General features: G+C 47.6%; 4 protein-coding genes across 4 annotated transcripts; 1 reads left to right on the top strand and 3 right to left on the bottom strand.

Annotated features, from left to right (window-relative positions):
- Positions 1–2,745: 2,745 nt before the first annotated feature.
- On the bottom strand, positions 2,746–3,231 carry UHO2_06164 (uncharacterized protein; the record flags this gene model as incomplete). Its single annotated transcript, XM_041560387.1, has 2 exons — positions 2,746–2,902; positions 3,125–3,231. The coding sequence occupies 2 exons, from the start codon at positions 3,229–3,231 to the stop codon at positions 2,746–2,748; spliced, it is 264 nt and encodes an 87-aa protein (XP_041416321.1).
- A 666-nt stretch (positions 3,232–3,897) lies between these two features.
- On the bottom strand, positions 3,898–4,461 carry UHO2_06163 (uncharacterized protein; the record flags this gene model as incomplete). The annotated part of the gene is made up of 1 exon (XM_041560386.1): positions 3,898–4,461. The coding sequence occupies one exon, from the start codon at positions 4,459–4,461 to the stop codon at positions 3,898–3,900; it is 564 nt and encodes a 187-aa protein (XP_041416320.1).
- A 129-nt stretch (positions 4,462–4,590) lies between these two features.
- Positions 4,591–5,079, bottom strand: UHO2_06162 (uncharacterized protein; the record flags this gene model as incomplete). Its single annotated transcript, XM_041560385.1, has 1 exon — positions 4,591–5,079. The coding sequence occupies one exon, from the start codon at positions 5,077–5,079 to the stop codon at positions 4,591–4,593; it is 489 nt and encodes a 162-aa protein (XP_041416319.1).
- Positions 5,080–13,200: 8,121 nt separating this feature from the next.
- On the top strand, positions 13,201–16,827 carry UHO2_06161 (uncharacterized protein; the record flags this gene model as incomplete). Its single annotated transcript, XM_041560384.1, has 1 exon — positions 13,201–16,827. The coding sequence occupies one exon, from the start codon at positions 13,201–13,203 to the stop codon at positions 16,825–16,827; it is 3,627 nt and encodes a 1,208-aa protein (XP_041416318.1).
- Positions 16,828–19,831: the final 3,004 nt, after the last annotated feature.

The raw sequence follows: 19,831 nt of genomic DNA, 5'->3' as shown, positions 1-19,831 counted from the left end.
GTGATAATGGCCTTGGTTAGGTTAAAGGTCACTTGTGCACCATCTTTCAACAGTGTATGGATGGAGATTAAATTACTGTTGGCCTCTGGAACATAAAGTACATCATGAAGAATTACTTTATTTCCATCCAACATTAATTCAATCTCTCCTTTGGCTTTGATTCAAAGCTTGCGATCTCCAGCAGTATTCACATACCCTAGACAGGGAGTAAAGGAAGAGAACATTGATTTATTGCAAGCAACATGATTGGTTGCACCTGAGTCGACTATCCAATCATGGATGTTGGTCAGCTCAAGTGAGACTCGATAAGCTGAAGGGATGGTGCACCAAAATTCCTAGGCAGGAGTTGAGTTGGTTTGGTCATTTGGGTAGGTATGGGGTCAGTGAGGCTTAGGGCACTTCTTGGCAATGTGTCTGGTGTCAAAACAATTGTAACATTTAGGGGCTTCTCCATTGGGTCCTGCCTTGCCATTCCAGTAGCTGTCAGGATAATCTTCAGTCTGTGAACTTTCAGCTACCCTGATGCTGCTAGAGGCTGTTCCAGAGCCAGCAACTTGATGAATTGGCTTGAGCTGCATCTGTTCTTGACATTTGAGTAAGGCAGCAGCAACCCAATCAAAGTCATGGGTGTTGCCCATGCATTCAAGAGTGTTGATATACATTGCATAAGATGCATTGTATCTGGCTGAGTTGATTAATGTTTGTATTTTCATCAACTGGGGCAAGGGATGTCCCATCGTGTTGGCTTTGGCCCAGTGATTTCAAATGTCTTCAATGAGTTTTCAAACATCATTGTTGTACATTCGAAGATGGCCAGCATCTCGAAGTATAGTGGCTTGGTCTAGATCGTTGTTCTTGAGGAGGTTAGTTTTGATTTGCTCATAGAGCTTGTGGAAGGTCCATGGCATAGAGTCTTTGGGTCTAGCCAGGATGTAGTTCAGGTTGTTTGGTCCTTCAATTTTGCAGACCCCAATCAGGATCATCTTGAGTCGCCCATCAAGGATTCTGTCAAATTTCTCATCACCAGGCTTAACTTTTCCTTGGAGGTGTCAGAGAGTGTCATTCCAGGTGTCAATAGCATCTAAAAATAAGGGGTTCCAAACATGCCAGTTCTTGATGTTGAGCTTTGGGGCTACTCCGATGGTAGTTGAGAACCACCTGAGTAGTCCCAAGAAGTCATTGCACTTCGAGGGTCTTTTGTATTTGTTGGGTTTGTGGACTTGGCAGCTCATAGCCATGAGCATTCCTCGCATAGTCCTTCAGTCCATGTTTTCGATTTCTTCTTTGGTGATTTGGTTGAACTGGACAGGACTAGTAACATCTTCGGGATTCCAGAGAGATGGGGTCTCTGGTCCAATAATCATCTGGGGGGGCAGGTTGGTGTCAATGGTGGGTAGTAGGTTTGGTTCATTTTCATTGTCTTCTTTGCCTCTGGAGGGCGGTCTTGAATTGGTCGGATTCATCTTTCATTTTGCTTGAGGGAGTAGTTCGATTTGGTCTTGTCTGGTTATCGTTTGTTGAGGTCAGGGTGTCTTCATTGGTTTCGGTATTCTTGAGGTATCGAGTTGCTGTCATTTAGTTGGGGGCGGTGTGGTTGTGGTTGGCTTTGCCTTTGTCGATTTAGAGCACTCAGACTCTTAATCTGTTAAGGGATCAGGCAGTATCTGTTTGAGAGTAACTGAGTTGATGATTTTAGATGAGTAAATACATGAAATATAATGCATATATATAGATGATTGTCTGCCAAGCATGCATTTGAGAATATGGCTAAGTCAAGTGAATCTATCATGTATGGCTTGAAGGGGATGTCTTTCGGGGACAAGAGAGAACATCAAGTACAAAGGGGATGGGGTTGCATGAGAATGTTGCAACCATAAATGGAGTCCATTGTCGAGTTTTGGTGAAATGGAGGAACAAAGGTATTCAAAAGAAATGAGAATCAAAGGGGACTTGTGAGAATGAGAAAGATACACAGGCCTTTGAAATCAGTTGGTGAAATGAGATGTGCGCATCGAATTTTAACTTGGCTAAGTCAAGTGAATCTATCATGTACAGCTTGAAGGGGAGGTCTTTCGGAGACAAAGAGAAATGATGAGTACAAAGGGAATATGGTTGCATGAGAATGCTGCAACTGTAAATGGAGTCTGTTGTCAAAATATGGTGAAACAGAGGAACAAAGGTATTCAAGAAAAGTGAGGATCAAAGGGACTTGTGGGAATGAGAAAATAGAGCAGACTCTGATGCAGATGGTGAATGAGGCACATGCATCGAATTTTAACTGTCCCCCTCACCAGCTGAGGAAGTAAGGCTTGCTTCAGGATTGATGGGGTTTTGGCAAGTAAAACCTAGTTGTTGGCATGTGGCAGTAATTAGGTGTCAGCTTATGGGCTTGGTCAAGAAATCTGCAGCATTGTTGAGGGTTTTGACATATTCAATATCCACTTCCTTCTCTTGGACTGAGAATCGGAGGAAGTGGTATTGAGTGTCAATGTGCTTGAGCTTGGCATGTTTGACTGGGTCTTGTCCCACTTGTATGCAACCAGTATTGTCAGTTAGAATTTTGGGTACAAAATCTCCTATATCCAAGCTTTGCAGGAGATACTTATAGAAGAGTGCCTCTCAAGAGGCTTCAGAGGCTGCTACAAATTTGGCTTCTATAGCTGATAATGATACACATTTTTGAACATGGGATTTCCAGCCTACCAAGCTCCCAAATATTAGGGTGATGGATCCTGAGGTGCTGCATCAGTCAGTATTTGGGTCAGAGGCCCAGTTTGCATCTGTGTATGTGACTATTGGGGAGACATTGGCTTTACTATTTCCTAGACTGAGTACCTCATCCTTAGTCTGGTTTAGATACTTGACAACTTTGAGAGCTGCTTGCATCGCTTCAGGGGAGGGTCTAGAAATATGTCGAGCAAGGGTATTTACTGCAAAGCAAATGTCTGGTCTGACAGTATTTGAAACCCACATTAATTTGCCAACTAATGACAGGTATTGTTGCTTGACATCTGCTGAGGGTGTGTAGTCAGGTGGCATAATAGGGGGTGAGACATCCATTGGGCTCCATGATTTTCCTCCATTCAGTAGCTATTCTTTGATAATTCCTTCAATGTATGCTCACTGATTGAGACTAATCATTTGTGACTGGCAGTCATGAGTAATTTTAATTTTGAGGAATTCTTTGGCTGGTCCATTGTCTGTTATTTTCCACTTGTTGGTAATGGCCATTTTGACAGTGTCAATGAGGCTCTGTTTGGGCCCCATGATGAGCATGTCATCTACATAGACAGCAATAATTACTTTTGTTTTGCCAGTCCCCCTGAGGTAAATGCATGGTGCACAAGGGACTTCGTGGTGCAAGTTGGTGTTGAGATATGCTTGGGTGACATCAATAGAATCTAGTTTCCAGTCTTTTTGGGCTGCAACAGTGAGAATTGTGCAAATGGCATCCTGTGGAACAACTGGGGCAAATATTTTGTTGTAGTCTATGCTGGATCTTTGGGAAAATCCTCAGGCACAGAACCATGCCTTATACTTGATTGGTATCATATTTGCATCAGTCTTGATGGTCAAAACTAGTTTGGAGTTGACTAGATTTGTATTTGGAGGTCTGTCCATGATTTCCCAAATACTCATTCTCTCTAGTCCATCCATTTCTGCTTTGATTGCCTCTCTCCAATGGACCTGATTTTCACTGCTTAGGGCTTGCTTGACTGTTGGTTGGAGTGTTGGTGATAATAATTGGGCTTCAGCCTGGTAAATCAGGTTTGGTAGGTCAACCAGTAGGCCATGGTCCTGTAGGCTATCCTGGAAGTTTTGTATGGTCTCATCATCTGGCCAGTGTCTTGGGCATCTTCAGATTAGAATTGCAATTGTTGTCAGGTGTAACCAGGGTCATAATTCCCATGCACTGTGGAATTGGTTGAAATAGTTTTGGTGTTGCCTCAGTGCTTTGCTTGAATCTAAGTATTGTTCAGCAATATGTTTTGAGAGGGTCTTTGGGTCCAGCATGGGTGAGACTTTGCAAGAGGGTTGGTGCTCAAAATTTGTCATTCTGTCTGAAGCTTGTCCTGTTGGGGTTATTGATATTTCAGAGGGCTCTGGGGAGGAAATGTCTGGGACTGTTGATAACTTGTAGTGCTCTGAGTCCTTTGGTGATGGTTCAGGTGAAAAAGGGTCCCCCTCGAGCACCAGATCCTCTTTGGAGGGGGGGTGGTAAATGTTGTCCAGGGGTTGGGAAAGTTCTTTGTTGAATTCATCCTCTTTGGAGTATGAAAGATCTTCAATGTCAGCAGCATCGTTGTAGAAAATGGCATCAGTTTCTTTAATTGGCATTGCATCAGTCCTGTCTTCCCAGCATTGGTCCTCCAGGAACCTAACTGAATTGCTCCAGAATATGCTGGGATTGTGATTTGGGGATAAAAGCTTCCAGCCTTTATGCTCCTTGTCATATCCCATGAAAAAAGCTGGAATTGCTGAGTCATCAAGTTTCTTCCTTTTTGCCTTTGGTATGTTCACCCATGCTAGGCAGCCAAAAGTCCTGAGCAATTTAAATGGTTTTCTGGGGTCTTTGTTGTAGAATACTTGTTATGGGATTTTATTTTTGATGTTCAGTAGTAAATTTTTGGTGAAGGCTGTGGCTTCAATGGTGTATGGCCAGAATGTTTGGGGAAGTTGATGGGTGTGCAGCATTGAATTTATGATGTTTTGGATTGTGCAAATGGTTCTTTTGGCCTTGCCATTTTGTTTACTGGTATAGACTGATGATTTTTTCCATCTGAAGCCAGCTTTGTTTTGCCAATGCATGGCAACATTCGAACTCCATTCTCCTCCATTGTTGGAGTGTATGATTTTCAATTGGCATCTGGTCTGAATTTTGGCATATTTGATCCATTCTTGAAAAACATGGAGTGCATTGGCTTTTCTGCATAGGGGTTTCACATAAGTGAAACTGGAGGCATTGTCAATTGCCACCAGCACACTGGTGAATTCAGTTTGGTCTGAGAAATGGGTCAAGAGGTCAACATGGACTAATTCAAGTGGGTGGCTGGCAATAGTTCCATTGCCTTTGCCCATTCTTGCCTTGGTGGATTTGGTGGCTAGGCAATTGTGGCATGTTAGGGAATGATTGGGTTTGGCATTTACTTTGTATAATTTCTGAATTATAGAGCTTTTATTTCTCCCAGGGTGTCTGAGTTGTTTGTGCCACTTTGCCTGTGGCCTTTTATCCTGACTTTTTGGGGGGGCTATGGCATCGAAGTATTCAGGTAGGTCTTTGATTATTTCATTGATATTTGTGAGTAGAGCTGAGGGTTGATTTCTGTGTATTTCCCATTGCTTGCAGTTGGGATTAAAAGGGGCAATTGTTTTTGATTTATTTGGCCAGGCAATAATGGCCTTGGTTGGGTTGAGGATTACTCATGCACCATCCTTCAATAGCATGTGGACAGAGATTAAATTGCTGCTGGCCTCCAGAACATAAAGTACATCATGAAGAATTACTTTACTTCCATCCAACATTAATTCTATCTTGCCTTTGGCTTTGATTTGAAACTTGCAGTCTCCAGCAGTATTCATGTATCCTAGGCTGGGAATAAGGGAGGAGAACATTGATTCATTGCAAGTGACATGATCAGTAGTGCCTGAGTCAACTATCCAAACATGGGTGTTGTTAGTTGGCTCAAATGAAATTTGATAGGCAGAAGGGATAGTGCACCAAAATTCCTAGGCAGGAGCTGAGCCAGTTTGGTCATTGGGAGTGGGGTGCAGTTGGCAAGGCTTAGGGCACTTCTTGGCAATGTGTCTGGTGTCAAAACAATTGTAACATTTAGGGGCTTCTCCATTGGGTCCTGCCTTGCCATTCCAGTAGCTGTCAGGATAATCTTCAGTCTGTGAACTTTCAGCTACCCTGATGCTGCTAGAGGCTGTTCCAGAGCCAGCAACTTGATGAATTGGCTTGAGCTGCATCTGTTCTTGACATTTGAGTAAGGCAGCAGCAACCCAATCAAAGTCATGGGTATTGCCCATGCACTTGAGGGTGTTGATGTACATTGCATAGGATGCATTGTATCTGGCTGAGTTGATTAGTGTTTGGATTTTCATCAATTGGGGCAAGGGATGTCCCATTGTGCCAGCTTTGGCCCAGTGGTTTTGAATGTCTTCAATGAGTTTTCGAACATCATTGTTGTACATTCGAAGATGGCCAGCATCTCGAAGTATAGTGGCTTGGTCTAGATCATTGTTCTTAAGTAGGTTAGTCTTGATTTGTTCATAGAGCTTGTGGAAGGTCCATGGCATAGAGTCTTTGGGTCTAGCCAGGATGTAGTTTAGGTTGTTTGGGCCTTCAATTTCACAGACACCAATCAGAATCATCTTGAGTCACCCATCAAGGATTCTGTTGAATTTTTCATTGCTGGGCTTGACTTTTCCTTGGAGGTGTCAGAGAGCATTGTTCCAAGTGTCAATAGTGTCAAGGAATAAGGGGTTCCAGACATGCCAGTTCTTGATGTTGAGTTTTGGGGCTACTCCGATGGTAGTTGAGAACCATCTGAGTAGTCCCAAAAAGTTGTTGCATTTCAAGGGTCTTTTGTATTCATCAAGCTTGTGGACTTGGTGGCTCATAGCCATGAGCATGCCTTGCATAGTCCTTTGATCCATGTTTTCGATTTCTTCTTTGGTGATTTGGTTGAACTGGACAGGACTAGTAACATCTTCGGGATTCCAGAGAGATGGGGTCTCCAGTCCAATAATCATCTGGGGGGGCAGGTTGGTGTCAATGGCAGGTGGTAGGTTTGGTTCATTTTCGTTGTCTTCCTTGCCTCTGGAGGGCGGTCTTGAATCGTTCGGGTTCATCTTTCATTTCGCTTGAGGGAATAGTTTGATTTGGTCTTGTCTAGTTATCGTTTGTCGAGGTCGGGGTGTCTTCGTTGGTGTCATGGGCCTGAATGCTCAAGAAGCAGGAGGGTCACTGGTTCATATGGAAGGAGCACAGGTATCGAAGATCTAGTCGATACCATTAGAAAGCATGGTCATAGTGCAGTCTCCATGGAGACCATGGACTCCTATGGACTCACATGCAAAGGAGGACCAAGCCCATATGCAAGGAGGGTCAGGCACAGCCATGAAGAGGACCAAGCTCAAGGAGCATGCAGATGGTTACCACTCAGGGGCTCAAGAGACAAGAGTCAAAGGAACTGTCACCAGTCAAAGGAGAAGGAGCAGTGTATAGGGAACCAGCAAGCAGGTCCTGAGGAGGAGGAGCAGTGTCAAAGGAGTCGACACCACTCAGGAGGCACAGGGGTGCCAAACAAGCAGGATAGCAAGGAGGAGGAGCAGTGTCGAAGGAGTCGACACAGCTCAAGAGGCACAGGGGTGCCAAGCAAGCAGGAGAGGCCCCCTGAACAGTACTCAATGAAGAAGGTACTCTCTGGAGAGAGAGCAGGAGCAGTGTCACTGGCGATGCTGTGAAGAGGTATATAACCATGCTTTCTCATCATCAAAGGTTGAGTGGATCCTCATCCACTCTACACACCCATCATAACTAGTTATCACTTCAGCATAAGTATATATTAGTTTCAGTCAGCATAGCAGCAATCTATCAAGGTTGCTCCTCACTGTAGTGCATGTGTTGTATCACCACTACCTGACATCTGAAGGCAACCCATAGCAGGTCAGCGGTCTGGATATAGATAGAACCAAAGGCAGTAGTCCACTGCGGTCTGGGGATCACCTCAAGCATCAAGTCAACACACTGGACACTCATGTTGATGCCACCAACCTTATCACTAACACCATCAACCTCATTACCATCAACACTCACCAACCTTATCACCAACACTGTCAACCTCATCATCATCAACACTCACACCAGACCTTGGTGTCATCATAACCTATGCATTGATATTGATCATGCCGAGCTACCCCTGAATGGAGTGTCCACAGAGGTCAGCCAAAACCTACGACAGTATATACAATGAATGTCACCTGCTGTCATCATGCAACTTGATACTCGCTGAGCAATTAGCTCATTGAGACTGATACCGAGACAATAGCTGTTGCACAGTTTGATAGTCACCAAGTATCTCGACAGACCGACCTGGGTTTCAGGCGCGAGACCCCTGACAGCATCCTCTGTCGATCGATCTCCTCAACCTCTCGGTACCACTCCCATCTCTTCCTGGGTGGATTCCTCTCGAACTTCTCCTGTATGCTGTGAGTGAGACTACCTCTGAAGAGATCAATCACTAGCTCATTGTCATCTAGGTTGACCTGTCCCTCCAAGTCTCTGAACCACTCTACATGACATGTGGCAGCACCAGGAGCATCACTTGTGAGCCTGAGAGCTAACAGCTTGTTGTATGCCTCCATCCTAGCATTGCATGGGTTGAACTGCTCTGACAGTCGCTCTGTGAAGTAGTGCCAATCATTGAACAACCTTCCTTCTCTAGCTCTATCAATACAGAGCTTTGAGGTCCACCACTCTCGTGCAGTCCCTTCTAGTTGAGCACCCATGTGGTTGATCATCCTAGACTGCTCATACACCTGGTTGAACTTAAACCATGCTTCAGCTTCTAGAATGAAGATCTCCACTTCTCGGGGATTGAACTTTGGAAAGGGGGTGGTGATGGGCTTTGACCAGTTAAGCTCTGCCATGATGCTAGAGTCCTCCTCCTGATCAAGAGTGTAGTGTTCTGTCCTGCTCTTGTTGTATGGATCCACCCTGGACTTGACATATCTTGGCCCAGTGGGTGAAGCATACTTCTCGTAGTTGATGTCATCCTGCTCATCCAGGTTGATGAATGAGACTGATTGTCTTGGTCATGGAGCCAGAGTAGGAGTATGTGGGTCTCCTATCATAGACTCATCTCCTCCTCCTGCTTGGTCTTCTGAGTGAGAGAGGTCAATCATCTCCTCCCTGCTCAGATGAGCTCATTGTAATCGTTCCTCTCATTGTCCCTGCCTGGTAAGCTCTAGCTGGGCTTCCAATAGAGTGAGTAGTCTATCAAGCTTATTGTTGAGGTCTGGGTCCATCATGGTGATCGTGAGGCGCTGCTTGAATGATCCACTCTAATGTCAGGGGTCTCGCACCTGAAACCCAGGTCGGTCTGTCGAGATACTCAGTGACTATCGAGTTGTGCAACAGCTATTGTCTTGGTATCAGTCTCGATGAGCTAGTCATTTGGCAACTATCAAGTTGCACAATGACAGCAGGTGGCATTCGTTGTATATACTATTGTAGGTTTCAGCTGACCTCTGTGGACACTCCATTCAGGGGTAGCTCGGCATGATCAATATCAATGCATAGGTTATGATGACACCAAGGTCTGGTGTGAGTGTTGATGATGATGAGGTTGATGGTGTCAGTGACAAGGTTGGTGAGTGTTGATGGTAATGAGGTTGATGGTGTTGATGATAAGGTTGGTGGCATCAACATGAGTGTCCAGTGTGTTGACTTGATGCTTGAAGTGATCCCTGGACCACAGTGGACTACTGCCTTTGGTTCTATCTTTATCCAGACTGCTGGTTTGCTATGAACCACCTTTGGATGTCAGGTAGTGGTGATACAACACACACACTACAATGAGGAGCAACCCTGATAGATTGCTACTATGCTGACTGCAACTAATATATACTTATGCTGAAGTGATAACTAGTTATGATGGGTGTGTAGAGTGGATGAGGATCCACTCAACCTTTGATGATGAGAAAGCATGGTTATATACCTCTTCACAGCATTGCCAGCAATGCTGCTCCTGCTCTCTCTCCAGAGAGTACCTTCTTCATCGAGTACTGTTCAGGGGCCCCTCTAGCACTGCTCCTCCTCCTTGCTATCCTGCTTGTTTGGCACCCCTGTGCCTCCTGAGTGGTGTCGACTCCTTTGACACTGCTCCTCCTCCTCAGGACCTGCTTGCTGGTTCCCTATACACTGCTCCTTCTCCTTTGACTGGTGACAGTTCCTTTGACTCTTGTCTCTTGAGCCCCTGAGTGGTAACCATCTGCATGCTCCTTGAGCTTGGTCCTCTTCGTGGCTGTGCCTGACCCTCCTCGCATCTGGGCTCGGTCCTCCTTTGCATGTGAGTCCATAGGAGTCCATGGTCTCCATGGAGACTGCACTACAACCATGCTCTCTAATGGTATCGACTAGATCTTCGATACCTGTGCTCCTTCCATATGAACCAGTGACCCTCCTGCTTCTTGAGCATTCAGGCCCATGACACATATCACAGTCCAGATGACATCCAAGAGCATTATCAACAGTACTGCGAACACTCATACTGTAAGGAGTGGGTATCACTCACCCTCCAACAAACAGTGTACATGCTGTGCAACCTCTGAATGGAGTGTTCAAGGTGGTCAGCCAAGACTTACAAGTCAAAGACGTCTAGTTATGATTAAGTCAAAACTTATTGAGTAGACCTTACTCAATCAACCCCATCTATACCAAACAAATAACACCCAATACTAGTCTCTGGCACATGACCACTTACACTCGGTCCCCCACTCCTACATGTGGTTATCTCCATATGCTTCTCCTTCTAATGCCAGTATCTTCCTTCCTGAATCTCCTGACACTTGCTCATGTTGGTGTCATGGGCCTGGATGCTCAAGAAGCAGGAGGGTCATGGGTTCATATGGAAGGAGCACAGGTATCGAAGACCTAGTCGACACCAGTAGAGAGCATGGTCGTAGTGCAGTCTCCATGGAGACCATGGACTCCTATGGACTCACATGCAAAGGAGGGCCAAGCACGACCACGAAGAGGACCAAGCTCAAGGAGCATGCAGATGGTTACCACTCAGGGGCTCGAGAGACAAGAGCCAAAGGAACTGTCACTGATCAAAGGAGGAGGAGCAGTGTCGAAGGAGTCGACACCAGGTCATGAGGAAGAGGAGCAGTGTCGACAAGAGGCACAGGGGTGTCAAGCAGGAGAGGCCCCTGAGCAGTACTCGATGAAGAAGGTACTCTCTGGAGAGAGAACAGGAGCAGCATCGCTGGCAATGCTGTGAAGAGGTATATAACCATGCTTTCTCATCATCATAGGTCGAGTGGATCCCCATCCACTCTACTCACCATAACTAGTTATCACTTCAGCATAAGTATACATTAGTTTCAGTCAGCATAGCAGCAATCTATCAAGGTTGCTCCTCATCGTAGTGTGTGTGTTGTATCACCACTACCTGACGTCCGAAGGCGCCTATAGCAGGTTAGCGGTCCGGATATAGATAGAACCGAAGGCAGTAGTCCACTGCGGTCCGGGGATCACTTCAAGCATCAAGTCAACACACTGGACACTCGTGTTGACGCCACCAACCTTATCACCAACACCATCAACCTCATTATCATCGACATCACCAATCCCATCACCAACACCATCAACCTCATCATCATCAACACTCACACCAGACCTTGGTGTCATCCTAACATTGATATCGATCGTGCCGAGCTACCCCTGAACGGAGTGTCCACAGAGGTCAGCCGAAACCTACGATAGTATATACAACGAACGCCACCTGCTGTCACTGCACAACTTGATAGTCACCGATACCGAGACAATAGCTGTCACACAGTTTGATAGTCACCGAGTATCTCGACGGACCGACCTGGGTTTCAGGCGCGAGACCCCTGACATTAGAGTGGATCGTTCAAGCAGCTCCTCACGATCACCATGACGGACCCAGACCTCAACAATAAGCTCGATAGACTACTCACTCTATTGGAAGCACAGCTAGAGCTTACCAGACAGGGTCATCGAGAGGAACGATTACAACGAGCTCAACTGAGCAGGGAGGAGACAATGGACCTCTCTCACTCAGAAGATCAAGCAGGAGGAGGAGATGAGTCTATGATAGGAGACCCACATACTCCTACTCCAGCTCCACGACCAAGACGATCAGTCTCATTCAACCTGGATGAGCAGGAGGACATCAACTACGAGAAGTATGCTTCACCTACTGGGCCAAGATATGTCAAGACTAAGCTGGACCCCTACAGCAGGATTAGGACGGACCCTTACCCCCTGGACCATGAGGAGGATACCAGCATCATGGCAGAGCTTAACCGGTCAAAGCCCATTGCCACCCCCTTTCCAAAGTTCAATCCCCGAGACATGGAGATCTTCATTCTAGAAGCCGAAGCATGGTTTAAGTTCAACCAGGTGTATGAGCAGTCTAGGATGATCAATCACATGGGTGCTCAACTGGAAGGGACAGCAAGAGAGTGGTGGACCTCCAAGCTCCGTATTGATAGAGCTAGAGAAGGAAGGTTGTTCAATGATTGGCACTACTTCACAGAGCGACTGTCAGAGCAGTTCAACCCACGCAATGCTAGGATGGAGGCATACAACAAGCTGTTGGCTCTCAGACTCACAAGTGATGCTCCTGGTGCCGCCACACGTCATGTAGAGCGGTTCAGAGACTTGGAAGGACAGGTCAACCTAGATGACAATGAGCTAGTGATTGATCTCTTCAGAGGTAGTCTCACTCGTAGCATACAGGAGAAGTTCGAGAGGAATCCACCTGGGAAGAGATGGGAGTGGTATCGAGAGGTCGAGGAGATCGATCGACAGAGGATGCTACTACAGCAGTCCTCGGCTAGACACTCACTTCCAAATGCCACGTCACCTCCACTAAGAACTGGGTCTCGGCCAAATCAAAGTTCGATCCCCATCAGACAACCCACTCAACCTTATCCAGCTCGATCACCATCACAAGCAACTACACAAGCAACTATACAAAACCTAAACCGACCCCTTCCTCATCATCCCACCCAACCCTCGAAGCAAGGAAGCCCTGCTCCATCAGGTATCAACACCTGTCATGTATGCAAGGGTATCGGCCATTGGGCCAGAGACTGCCCCAGCAGGAGGGTAAACCCTCTTAGCTCTCGACCCATGGGACCAAAGGTTATGGTCACCACAGCAGACCCCTTCGAGGAGGCCACCGACTCAGGAGATGGCCACACAGGCAGTACTGAGACAGGTGACCCCGAGGCCATGGACCTCCGCTCATACCAGCAACCCATGGACCCCGATCACGAGGAGGAGCACGATGATGATGACGATGAGGGAAACGTCAGTGGGGTGATGCACTGATGGCATGCATTGCTCTACAAACCTCCTCGCCATCACTCTGTATATATCAAGATTGTCAAGTATGTTTCTCTACCAGTGGAGGCAAAGCAGTACTGGAGCTCTCTGGAATGGTTCAAGACCATCCTGCTCGGATACTAGCTGATACCGGTGCTGGTTTGTCCATAGTCTCAGATTCTTTCATTAGTAAGTACCAAATACCCACAAAACCCATAAAAACAAGATCGATCCATGGTGTCACCGGGCACCAACTCTCCATCAATAGTTCTGCGAGCATGCAGGTATCTATTGGTACACACAATCTGGGTGTGGTCGAAGCTTCAGTGGCCGACACTGCAGACTATGACCTCATCCTGGGGTTCACTGAGCTACGGAGGCTCAAACCCACCATACAATGGGATACGGGCCAGCTGGAGTTCAAGACTCAGGAGCAGGACCGACCCCCTAGGAGACCCCCTGAAGCAGCAAGAGCAGGGGACCCAACCATGAGGAGACCAACCCTTCATGGTAACGAGTTTGTCTCAGCAGAGCGCATACTACGAGCAGCTCTGGAAGATGGACCCATAGGGTTCATGCTGTTAGAGGAGCCACCATCATCACTCCCGGCCTTTGGTTTTGTACCTACAGGCGCAGACAAAGGAGTCGAGATGGAGGTGGAGGAAGATAAGGTGGTGACGGCTGCAGACATACCAAAGCCATACCAACACCTGCGAGATGTGTTTGATGAGGTGGAAGCAGACAAGCTGCCCCATCATACCAAGCATGATCTCCATCTCGAGTTGATAGAAGGAGGGAAGCCACCTCAAGGGCCCCTATACCTTAAGGGACCCAAGGAGATGTCCGAGTTGAGGAGGTACTTGGAAGAGAACCTCGAGAAGGGGTTCATAAGACCATCGAAGAGCCCGGCACGATCACCAGTGCTCTTCGTACCAAAGAAGGATGGAGGTCTCAGACTCTGTGTGGACTACAGAGGTCTCAACGAGATCACTGTCAAGAATAGGGCACCATTGCCCCTCATCGAGGAGCAGCTGTTCTTACTCAGGAAGGCAAGGATCTATACCAAGCTAGACCTTAGAGCAGCATATAACCTCATCCGGATTGCTAAAGGAGATGAATGGAAGACAGCTTTTGGCACTCAGTTGGGACTCTATGAGTACCTAGTGATGCCCTTTGGCCTAGCCAATGCTCCGGCTCACTTCCAGTCATTCATCAATGACATCTTCCGAGACATCATTGGAGTATATGTAGTGGTATACTTAGATGACTTCCTGATCTTCAGTGACACTGAAGAGGTACATGTGAAGCATGTCACCGAGGTCCTCACTCGCTTAAGGAGCAACAGGCTCTTTGCTAAGCTGTCGAAGTGTGAGTTCCACACCAAGACAGTCGAGTTCCTGGGGTACATCATCAAGCCAACGGGCATAGAGATGGACCCAGAAAAGGTGCGCACTGTCAAGGAGTGGCCAATGCCAGAGTCAATCCATGACATCCAGAGGTTCCTGGGTTTTGCCAACTTCTATCGAAGGTTCATAGCCCACTTTGCTCGCATAGCCAAGCCCTTGACAGCACTGGTAAAGCCTATAGAACGGTTCAAGAAGCTCGAGCTACCAGAGGAGGCCCAACAGGCTTTCCACAAGCTCATCCAGGCCTTCACATCAGCAGGAGTGCTTCAGCACTTCGACTACCACCTTCCAACAAGGTTGGAGACTGATGCAAGTGACTTTGCTATAGCAGGAGTGCTCAAGCAGGAGCATGAAGGACGATGGCATCCAGTGGCCTTCTACTCTAGGAAGATGTCTTCTGCCGAGAAGAACTATGAGATCCATGATAAGGAGCTCCTAGCTGTGGTCGCCTGCCTCACTCAGTGGCGACACATGCTAGCTGGACTACCGAACCAACTGGTCATCCTCACTGACCATGAAGCCCTCAAGTACTTCAAGTCACAGAGACGCATCACAGGACGACAAGCTCGATGGGCAATACTACTAGCAGACTTCGACTTCATATTGCAGTATCGACCAGGAGACAAAGGTGGTGAGCCCGATGCTCTCACCAGAAGGACAGACATGCAACCAGCCGGTGAAGAGCAGGATCACAATGTGAGGCAACTACTGCCTCCTCGAGTGTTCAAGGAGACAGCAGACCATGACTCGCTCCTAGTGGCCCCCATGATCTCGATGGAGTCCATAGCATCAAAAGGTCTCAAAGACCTGGTCAAGATCTTCCAGCCTTTAGACCAAGAGCTACAGGAGATACATAGGAAGAAGCCTTTCGAACTCAAGGATGACCTATGGTACAGTGGAGGAAGGTTGGTTATCCCCAAGGTGATCATGCCAGGGAGGACCAACAACCGACACTCAAGGAGTGCCAAAGAGGTAGATGGACAGTCTCTCTCTGTAGAGCATCTGCGATTCATGGTGATGACCCAATGCCATGATGGTATCACTGCTGGACACGTAGGAAGAGATGCTACCATCAAGGCAGCTCAACGACATTACTGGTGGCCAAACATGACAGCTTGGATTGCAGACTATGTAGCAAGTTGTCCTGTATGTGCTAGGTACAAAGCTCCTCGTCATCGTCCATATGGTTTGCTACAGCCACTAGCAACCCCAGACAGGCCCTGGGGCTCCATATCCCTCGACTTCATTGAAGGACTACCACCATCAAAGAAGTATGACTCCAAGACCTATGACTCTATCCTAGTCATCGTCGACAGGTTAACCAAGTTTGCCATACTAGCTCCAACCCATAAGACAGTCACAGCCAAACAGACTGCAGTATTGCTATATGGACACATGGTTAGACTCTTCGGATACCCAGATCACATGGTCTCGGACCGAGGCAGGCAGTTCATATCAGGAGCATGGAAGGCATTTGCAGAGCAAATGGGTGTGAAGCACTCACTTAGCACGGCCTACCATCCTCAAACTGATGGTCAGACAGAGAGAGTCAATCAGGTCATAGAGCAATATCTCAGGATGTACTGCAACTATGAGCAGAATGACTGGGCCAACCTGCTGGACACTGCGGCCTTTGTATATAACAACACGGTCCACAACAGCATTGGTGTCTCACCATTCTTTGCATGCTATGGATGGAACCCCAAAGCTCATCCTGACATCCCTCAACGACTAGGAGTCAATGATCCAGGTCGCTTCGAGTACCTCATGGATGGAAAGGAGCGTTGCAAGTACCTCCAGGAGCAGATCAGAGAGGCACAACGTAGATCAGTAAACCAGTATAACAGGAAGCACAAGGACATCGAGTTTAAAGTGGGTGATATGGTCTATATCAACCGACGAAACTGGAAGACAAGGAGACCCACACCCAAGTTAGACACCCGGTTCGCAGGACCCTACCCAGTTCAGGAACGGGTAGGACGCCGAGCTTATCGAATCACATTGCCAGCAAACCTTAGGGTGCATGATGTGTTCCATGTCTCCATGCTCGAGCCAGCAAGAACAAGTTCTCTTCCTCAACGTGCTGAACAGCCCACCATACCATCACTTCCAGATGAGGACCTCGATTTCGAAGTCGAAGCACTCATCGACAAGCGTTCACACAATGGGACTACGGAGTACAAGGTGTTGTGGAGAGGGTACTCAGAGGAAGCTGCTTCATGGGAACCAGTAGAGAACCTCAACTGTCCCGACCTCATCCAGGAGTATGAGGTGTCGGAGGGGGGACGAGTGAGTAGACAGAGTGGAGAGAGGAGGAGAGAACAGGAGGAGTAGAGAGAGGAAGAGGAAGGAGGATGACGTTGAGAGAAGGAGGAAGGATGATGTTGGCGATGTTGTCAAGGAGGAGGAGTCAGCATGAACCAGACCAGAGCATGCCTCGACGGAGCTCGGCTCTTAAGAGGGGGGTAGTGTCATGGGCCTGGATGCTCAAGAAGCAGGAGGGTCATGGGTTCATATGGAAGGAGCACAGGTATCGAAGACCTAGTCGACACCAGTAGAGAGCATGGTCGTAGTGCAGTCTCCATGGAGACCATGGACTCCTATGGACTCACATGCAAAGGAGGGCCAAGCACGACCACGAAGAGGACCAAGCTCAAGGAGCATGCAGATGGTTACCACTCAGGGGCTCGAGAGACAAGAGCCAAAGGAACTGTCACTGATCAAAGGAGGAGGAGCAGTGTCGAAGGAGTCGACACCAGGTCATGAGGAAGAGGAGCAGTGTCGACAAGAGGCACAGGGGTGTCAAGCAGGAGAGGCCCCTGAGCAGTACTCGATGAAGAAGGTACTCTCTGGAGAGAGAACAGGAGCAGCATCGCTGGCAATGCTGTGAAGAGGTATATAACCATGCTTTCTCATCATCATAGGTCGAGTGGATCCCCATCCACTCTACTCACCATAACTAGTTATCACTTCAGCATAAGTATACATTAGTTTCAGTCAGCATAGCAGCAATCTATCAAGGTTGCTCCTCATCGTAGTGTGTGTGTTGTATCACCACTACCTGACGTCCGAAGGCACCTATAGCAGGTTAGCGGTCCGGATATAGATAGAACCGAAGGCAGTAGTCCACTGCGGTCCGGGGATCACTTCAAGCATCAAGTCAACACACTGGACACTCGTGTTGACGCCACCAACCTTATCACCAACACCATCAACCTCATTATCATCGACATCACCAATCCCATCACCAACACCATCAACCTCATCATCATCAACACTCACACCAGACCTTGGTGTCATCCTAACATTGATATCGATCGTGCCGAGCTACCCCTGAACGGAGTGTCCACAGAGGTCAGCCGAAACCTACGATAGTATATACAACGAACGCCACCTGCTGTCACTGCACAACTTGATAGTCACCGATACCGAGACAATAGCTGTCACACAGTTTGATAGTCACCGAGTATCTCGACGGACCGACCTGGGTTTCAGGCGCGAGACCCCTGACAGTTGGCTGACTTGCTGAGGCATGCTGATCCAGCTGATCCTGATTGATCCTCATGAGATTAACCTGGAACCCAGAGTTCAGTTGATCTTGTAAATCATATGTGCTACCAGCCCAATTAGCTTTGTCAATTCCCAATGATTTGGTGCTGATCAATTTGGTGCACCCTTCATACATTGATCTGCTGACCCTGTGATGTTACCATGAATGCTGTCAGTCAATTTGGCACACCCTTCATATGCTGGCCTGCTGGCCCTGTGACACAATGTCAATATCAATTACACAGTCTTGGAGAGAAGAAGCAGAGCTTTCAGATGATATCAGACAGTGTGGTGATATGACATATGGCTATTGAGCATTGGAGTGATGTGTGGTGACATCTAAAATTGTGGGACAGTTTACTCACAAGCTGTATATTGAGCTGATGGTTCTAGGCTCTCACCAGGTTTGACCAGTCAATTGAGTATAAGTATTTCTGCCCTAAAATAGCAGCAGTACTGTGCTCCAACTATCGCCGATCGTTGATCATTGGCACCTGTCCTTCTCACATTTCTTTAGTTAGAACATCGCTCGCTGTCTTCTAAGCTGTTGCCATTTGCAGAAGGTCAGGTCATCTTCCATGACAGCCTGCGCAGTTTCCAACGTGGCCTTCCAGATGACATCGAGCCTTGCAACTTCAAAGACGAGAAGCACAGAGCATTTCCAGCTCGAAAGAAAGAACAAGCAATGCCGATATCACCACTGATCGGGAAGATCACAGAGAGAGAGAGAAAGTGATCTGAAATACGGGAGGAAATGAACAGGATTTGGTGACAGCAGAAAGCGGCAAGCTTGAATGCTCTGTGTGTGCGAAATTGTATTTGCTCCGAGTGGTGAAGGAGCAATTTTGTTTCACTGAATCGTGATTCTTCTATTCAGCGGAAGCAGCAATTTCGTTTTCTTGAATACAAAATATGATTGGCAGTAGCGTGTAGCCAGGAAACGGACGTGTGGGCAAGCAAGGGCAGCCAGTCATTTTTTGCACAGAACAACGCTCAGAGCAAGCAGCAGCGGAAGCCCAACACTCAGGCAGGCAGATGTGAGAGAGAGAGAGAGAGAGAGTAGAACTTTTGGCTGCGGGATCAAGGCTTGTGACTTTCGCAGAGTCGCTCTCAATTTGGTCGTCCGTCGACAGCTCAACGCCTTTCATTCGTGGCCTATCGACATTACTCGACCTTCTTCCTTCTCTCCATCAATCCCTCCTCACCCTTCGCCTCACCCTCCTTTCCTTCACCCTTCTCGTACTTGGTATACGTCAGCATTGCCCGGCACACAGCGATACGACATTCTCTTGGAATATTTGCGTTGCGCAGTCTGGCATTGATTGCACCTAGCGATTCGCATCTACTTAGCTATACAACTCAACGGAATTCTTCTCGGTACCTGCTTAGCATCAGATCTCGACGTTTGTAGTCTCCACCTAGACTAGCGGTGTACAGTCGACCTCTTGTGTTTCGACTTTGGCTCTGTGCCCTGCAAACCGATTCTGGCAATCAAAGCGACGTGCAAACCTGGACTAGCTCCAACCATCTTTTCTTGCTCTTCAGGCTTCAGCTCTCGTCGACCTATCTCGACGAACATATCGCCAGCTTTCGATACGACACCGACTCGATCGAAGCTGTTGTACCTATCACGGATCGCATCACTGCTTGGCTGGAGCCGACACAAGCTTGACAGTGTGCTGCTTGGAGACTCGACCAAGCTGCACCACCGAACTAGACTGGCTGACGTCAATCGGCTCCACATCCTCTGTGCGCCGTCTAAGTTGAAGGGTCTCAGCATCAAACGCCG

The sequence above is a fragment of the Ustilago hordei genome (assembly GCF_900519145.1).
Source record: "Ustilago hordei strain Uho2 genome assembly, contig: UHO2_contig_17, whole genome shotgun sequence".
Lineage (NCBI taxonomy): Eukaryota > Fungi > Basidiomycota > Ustilaginomycetes > Ustilaginales > Ustilaginaceae > Ustilago > Ustilago hordei.
This window is presented reverse-complemented; position numbering and strand designations above follow the sequence as displayed.